Below are 7,075 nucleotides of genomic sequence, written 5' to 3'. Positions count from 1 at the left end.
TCAATAAGATATACTGTTGCAATGTTAACTCGGTCCTCCTCTAGGTCTATCCTTGAGCACTTAAAGTAGTGTTCCAGATCGAAGACGAAGTTGTCTAACTCCTTTGCATCTCGAGCACCCCCAAATCATTTAGGTTCTAGCACCTTAATCCGAGTTCCCCCACAAGTGTCAGGGATTGGCCTTCGAGACATTTGGGCCACTGCATTTAGCTTAGTACTCACTTCTCGTAAGTCATTCTGAAACTGATCTGTTATGTTTCGAAGATTACGCACCTCCTTCAAATCCTCTTTCATGGTGCTAATAGATTCTTTGACATTATCTGCAAGCACATAGAAATCATCAATTAATTCCTATAGGGAAGCCTCAAGCTCTATTGGCTCTCCCCCTTGGGATATAAGAAATGGCATTATGCCCTTAATTTGTTTAAGCCTATTCTCGAAGGCTTCCAATTGCTCAATGTTCCTCTGGAAGACCTCAAGCTCTGTTGGTCTTTTCTCCAGGGATTTGATATGCGGAATGAATTTCTCAAGTTCCACAATTCTCATCTCAAGCTCAGATACATTATAGAGGGTTCCTTTAGTGTTCTCTTGGGCGGCCTCAAGCTCTATTGCCATGCCTCTCCCTTTTGAGAATTTTTGTCACAAATGCTTGGAGTTCGAAGAACTTCATCTCCAAGGTTTCAAGGTTTGCCACTCTTGCCTCAGCGCCTCAATGCGCTCTATCTTTACAAACTTTGAAGTTTTCATTCTGTAGTTTATGGTGCTCACGCACACCGTGCTCTGATACCAACTGTCATGGACCCCCAGATTAGACTCAACTAAGGGGCGTGCGGCACTCGTCGAGGCTCTCCCCAGCAGTGTCAACCAATAATCATCTATTCAAACTTGCAAACGTGAGCATCACACAAGTCTTGGCAACCACTCATAATCATGAAATATCAATATAGACATCAATGGATTTGGAAGGCAAGAGACATTCATGCTCAATGATAAAATAGAGACTACTTATTTTATTCAAGTGAGAGAACACTATACAAGCCATAACACGAGTAAGTTGATATTCATTTACAAATCCCTGGAGAATACATGTAAAGCCATCTCTCTCCCCCAATAAATCCCCATTACATTGTCACCCCCTAACACTATGCGTTTTGAGCTGGGATGGAGCTTTTTTTGTGATTTATTTTTTCAACTATTCATTTTTTGGATGAGGGAGTCGTACAGAATTCAATTTAGTGTTTAAGTATTATTGAATTTTCCTGTTGCATTTCAAAAGGGTAGAGAAATTGGGAAGGAGGAGTGATGTTTTGTTGGAAATTTAGTTTGACTCATGATCTCATTTCAACTCCAAAGACAGTGCTGCTGTTGATTTTCCATATCTTGCACATGGTATAGGTTCCAGGATTTTTTGCGTGGTTTGACTACTTTTCCATAAAAAAATTCCATTCTTATAATTCATTCTTGGAAACTAACGAATCTTTAAAAAATCGCCTTTGTGTGCTTGTGCATTTGGGAGACTGTTCTTAGTTTTGTATTATGCACTTGAAATGCCTTAATTCATTGCTTTCTATAAATAGGAATTATAAATTTTAGTTAACATCCTACACCTGATTTTTTTTTTCTTTTTCCTAAGGAATTAGAAGCTGCAAATCCTTGCAATCTCATCGGTGATTTATTTTTTCTATTTGAAATTGTGAGAAGTGAACCTCTGTTTTATTGCTTTTGCAAAAACAGGCTAACTATTCAAATCATCCCCCAATTCATGGTGTTTGACTTAAGATTTTTAGTTTTAAATTTAAAAGTGAATTTTTTTTTTTCAATAAGTTAAGAATGAAGCCTTTTTTCAAAATAAAATAATGATTGGATTATTTGGTTTGTCTGATTGATAGTTGAGTGATGTAGTATAAATGATAAGTCAGGATTTTCTCCTGGTTTGCTTCTAATCCATCTTGATCCTCCTTGAGCGATTATGGTTTTCATCTGTTAGAATACCCTTTTCTTGCATAAAGGTATGAGAAATTGTTCTGAATTTTTGGGACAGAATATTAGGGCAGTTTGGAACCAATAACTCGTTTTCTCTGTTTTGGATACAGTATTATGAACAAGGATCATCATAATTGAAGTGGTTATCTCCCTCAGCAGATGATGTTCTGACCATATATTAGAGAAAAATCAGTAGATCACGTAGGATTACGGGGAATAGAGCAGCAGGGAGAAAATTTGGTCTGATACTATGACAAATGATGAATCTGGAATCTGCACTTAGTCTTAAACTTGATTTTTGCTATATCCCTAAATTTATTTATTTGTTTATCCTAATTTATGATTTTCATTTGCTGGTGCAGCCTTGTTACAGGCAGTGTCTTGGCTAGCTATCTCAATCCTTTCCCCATCAAGCATATCAATTTTCTCAATGACCCTCTATCTCCTCCTTGGTAATCTTGGTGCTTCAATAGTTGAGGTTGCAAATGATGCTATTGTTGCAGAGACGGGAAAACGGCCTGGTTCATCAGGTGAGCTCCAATCATATGTTTGGATGGCTTCCTCTGTTGGTGGAGTACTTGGAAACCTGCTGGGTGGTGTTGCTATTTATCAATTCTCCCCCAAGACAATGTTCCTTCTGTTTGGCCTTCTCCTAACCATTCAGTTCTTGATAACCATTTTTGTTCGGGAAAGCTCCCTTAACCTTCCAAAGAGTCCGTCAGATATTGGGGTTAGAAAGCAGCTTTCAGAGCTCTTAGTTGCATTGCGGAAACCTGAGATTGCTCACTCAATAGTGTGGTTTGCAGCCTCTTATGCTGTAATTCCAGTCCTGACAGGCACCATGTTCTTCTACCAAGCGCAGTGTCTGAAGATTGACTCATCGGTTCTGGGGATCTCAAAGGTCTTTGGCCAGGCAGCGATGCTTCTATGGAGTGTCCTGTACAATCGACACTTGAAGTTGGTCCCTCCGAGGAAGCTAATATCAGCCATTCAGGTCATGATGGCTGTCTTCATGGTTTCAGATGTGTTGTTTGTGAAGGAGATTTATCGGAAGACGGGGGTTCCAGACTCGGTTTATGTTGTGATTTTCTCAGGGCTTTTAGAGGTTCTCTTCTTTTTCAAGATCCTGCCATTTAGTGTTTTGGTACCACAGCTCTGCCCACCAGGGTGTGAGGGATCTTTGATGGCATTTCTCATGTCTGCCATTGCCCTTTCCTTTATAGTGAGTGGGTACCTGGGTGTTGCACTAGCTTCATATGTTGGAGTCACGGGTAATGATTTTTCAGGACTGCCACGTGGCCTCCTAATACAGGCAGTATGCACACTTGTGCCTCTCTATTGGTCGTCTTGTATTCCAGATGATGTGAAACCTAAAACAAGGAGGAAGAAAGATTAGACTTGGTGGCAGTAGATAATAGAGCTATGAAGGAGTAGATCTCTAGTTTGTATATTTTCCCTTTCCTATTATTTATTTATTTATTTTTATTTTCACATTTGTTGATCGATGCAGGAGCACTCTTGAAGGGTGCAGCAAGGTCACTAAATATCAATGTGGATGTAGGTCTGCTCTTCATTCTTTTTATTCATGCTGTGATACTCGGCATGAATGAATACATGTAGACTTGTAAACATATCGGTAATCATTGGGTTATGCAGGGATTTTGCATTCATATAGGTCAAAGCTTGGACTGTTAGAACATAAGCCATAAATTTTTGTTACACTCTATATAAGTTAAATGATATGAAACCACGTTTGATAGGAAGGAAAGATTTGAGGAATAGAAGCCATGGAAAAAGGAACCGAATAATGGTTTTCCCTGCTTTGATAAAGTTGAAAGCAAAGGAATGAGAAAAAAGAAATGTGGGAGCATGACCTTTTTACTCCTTTCAAAACCATTTCAAGGTAGAGGAAAATGAGTAAAAAGTGTGCTGGTGCTACTACCATTCCAGTACAAGCAAATGGCTGTCTATTTTGTTCTTCATATTACATTCTTGAAGTCTAGCCATAATGATAGGGTACGAGCTCTCAAAATGATACTTAGAGCATTGACAATGGTACTCAAAAAGAGGAGAAATGTTGCTACTAGGAAACTGCACTTGTCTTCCATCCCTTGTATATCGGTAAATTGAGATTAAATCTGTTCGGATAAAAACCCTATGTTCTTCACTTGACCTTGCTTTCCAATCAATTCGTTGTTGGTTCCCTACCTCATCCAATGGGGAAACGAAGTTCTTGGCCATGAAAGTAAGAAGCATGTGCAGCCATTCAGGCCTTGCTCCCTCGTTGGGTATTTTCCTTTGTGAAAAAATATCTGAGCATCAAAACCAAGTGTATAGAACATGTTCATGCTCAAGAAAATTTATACTAGTAGAGGGGGCTAAGTGAAAGGGGATGACAGCTTGCATCGTAGACGAGTGACAAAGGCTCTAGAAATGGCTCGAAGAGATCAACCAAGCAATACCTAAGGTCAAGCATGAGGGGTTGTAAGATTTTGATGGTTGAAGAAAACTTCCAAATTGAAGGGACTCCAAAGTCAAGGTGGATTTTAAAGAGTGAAAAAGAGAGTTTGATAGCCGCACACCCCAATTGAAGTATTGCTGGAATTGTTTTGAATTGAGACTTAAGCATATCTGCATTGGGATCCTCCAATGAAATATTGTCATGTCAGGTCTCACTCAATGAAAATGGGTTAGGTTGTTTGTTAACTTTGTTTAATAGGATGGGAACACATGGTTAGGGTGAGAGGAAAAAAAAACAATACATGTCTTCATGACAGAAGTTGGGGATTTTAATACCCTCAAAGGGCATTCTGAGAGTAGCAGTTGCATTTTAGTGACTAGTCTTATTAGTATAGGTTTTGGAAAATTTCTATTGGTGACTCTTATCTTGAGCACTTTTCTTACATTGGTCTTCATTTCACTTGGTCTATAAAAGGAAGGGTTTAAATTCTAGAGAACTTTATTGGCCATAGAAGCACGGGCTGAAGTCTATGGTAGACTTAATTTCAGCAACATTATGACTATCCTTCCTAGCCAAGACCAAGAGTTAATAGAAATGATGTGTATGATGGGTCCCTCCATATGGAAGGGAACCAATATGTGTGTCAAAAGTTGGCGAAAGGGGATAGGAAAGAGTTGTTTTCTTTTGATAAATTTCAGAAGAAGAAAAATTTCTACAGCCTACCCATTTTGACAAAAATAGTAGATCCATTTTGACAAAAATAGCAGACGTGTTTTTTGTTGAAAGAAGAAAACAACCCACCACTGTTAACAAAGGCAGAAGCTTCTGCACGTAGGCACATTGTCTATAAATAGGATACTTCATATGCATCAATATATACATTAGAGAAATTCAAAGAAAGTTAAGAGTATTTAGAATTATACTCTTAAAGATAAATAGTAAGGTAGCCAACTTGTGAGGGACATTAACCACAAATTGAAGAATACGTTTTTTTTTTTTTTTTTTTTTTTTTTTTTTTTTGCGAGTGGTATCCACCTTAGGGTGAAGTTTTGTAACCCCATTATCATCATAGTGGAAGTTTGAAGTGGACTACGGTCTCGTGGGTTTTTTCCTTTACGGGTTTTCCACGTAAAAATTCTCGGTATCATTTTCTTTACTCTATTTATTTTATCGCATTTAATTTTATCTATTTTGGGCTTAGGAAATTTATCATTTCCAATATTTTTTCCCAACAAAGTGGTGTCAGAGCGAGGTTCCCTGTTTGTACAAATTAAATGGAGGAGTGCACTGACAACATGATCAGATTGACTGCATTTAACTATGCAATCTGGAGGCCAAAGATGGAGGATCTGTTATCTATTAAAATCAGTGGAAACCCATTGCAATACTAATCTAAAAATCGACGACTGCAATGGATAATAAAGATGACGACAGATTGACAACGCCGGTTGTCATTGATGCTGGTAGCAAACCTCCATTATCTACAGACAGTGATTGGGCGGTGCTAAATTGGAAGTGTGCCACCCAAATCCGCCAATGGATTGACAAGAGCATTTTCCAAACTTTTGCCAACGAACACAATGCTTACGTTCTTTGGAAAAAATTAGAGAAAATGTATTCGAGGACAATCGCATAGAATAAAACGAATCTGATGTGACGACTTGTGAACTTGAAGTACAAAGATGGGAACAGTATCTCAGAACACATGAGTGAGTTCTAAGGTATCGTAGATCAACTCAAATCTATGAAATTGATGGTAGATGATGAGTTGTAGGTGTTATTGTTGCTAAGTTCCTTGCCCAAGAGTTGGGACACACTAGTTGTATCTGTTGGCAACTCAGCTCCTGACGACAAACTTACCATGAAAATGGTAAAAGACAGAATGTTGAATGAAGAGTCTTGGAGAAAAGACAAGGGATATACTCCCAAGTATGACGCGCTTGTCATAGAAAATCGAGACACGCCAGAATGGCACAGGAGAAGCAAAAGTCAAAATTCTTGTGGCCAAAGTCAAAAAGGATGATCAAAGTCAAACTTTAGACACGACAAGAAGTGTCATCATTGCAGTATGCCTAGACACTTCATTTGAGAATCTAGGAAATTAAAGGTGGAATGGTCCAAAAATCAGGACCGAAATAACAAAGATGAGCCTCGTACAAATGACACCACAACCATCGCTGATGAAATTGTCATTATAGGAGATGGCAATTGTGTTAATCTTGCAAGTCAAGATTCAACATGGGTAGTTGACACATGTGCTTCTTACCATGTAACCCCAAGGCTGGATTTTTTGTCATCTTACACTAGCGGTGATTTTGGACGCGTGAAGATGGGAAATGAAGGTACATCCAAAATTACTGGAATCATAAATATTGATTTAGAAACTAACCTTGGACGCAGATTACTTTTGAAAGATGTGAGGCATGTTCCTAACATCCGCCTCAACTTGATTTCGGTCATAAAACTTGATGATGATGGCTATAGTAATTACTTTAGTGAAGGTAAGTGGAAACTCACAAAAGGTAATTTGGTAGTAGCCAAAGGCAAGAAAGAAACATCTCTCTATATTACTGAAACTAAGCTATGTAGAGGAGAGGTAAATGCAGCAAGAAAGGAAGTTCCCACTGAGCTA

The 7,075-nt window shown here is 38.6% G+C and overlaps 1 protein-coding gene across 1 annotated transcript; it reads left to right on the top strand.

Moving 5' to 3' along the window:
• The first annotated feature begins 1,934 nt into the window (after positions 1-1,934).
• LOC131159250 (probable folate-biopterin transporter 7) lies at positions 1,935-3,652 on the top strand. Its single transcript, XM_058113996.1, has 2 exons — positions 1,935-2,008; positions 2,093-3,652. Exon 2 carries the CDS (start codon positions 2,413-2,415, stop codon positions 3,376-3,378), a length of 966 nt encoding a protein of 321 aa, XP_057969979.1. The 5' UTR covers positions 1,935-2,008; positions 2,093-2,412; the 3' UTR covers positions 3,379-3,652.
• The last annotated feature ends 3,423 nt before the right edge of the window (positions 3,653-7,075 follow it).

The sequence above is a fragment of the Malania oleifera genome, chromosome 7 (genome assembly GCF_029873635.1).
Source record: "Malania oleifera isolate guangnan ecotype guangnan chromosome 7, ASM2987363v1, whole genome shotgun sequence".
NCBI classification, from domain to species: domain Eukaryota; kingdom Viridiplantae; phylum Streptophyta; class Magnoliopsida; order Santalales; family Ximeniaceae; genus Malania; species Malania oleifera.
Note: the sequence above shows the minus strand (reverse complement) of the source record. Positions and strands in the feature narration are given on the sequence as shown.

Excerpts from the sequence above, each read along its gene's own strand:
- LOC131159250 (XM_058113996.1), top strand. The coding sequence starts at position 2,413 with ATGACCCTCTATCTCCTCCTTGGTAATCTTGGTGCTTCAATAGTTGAG.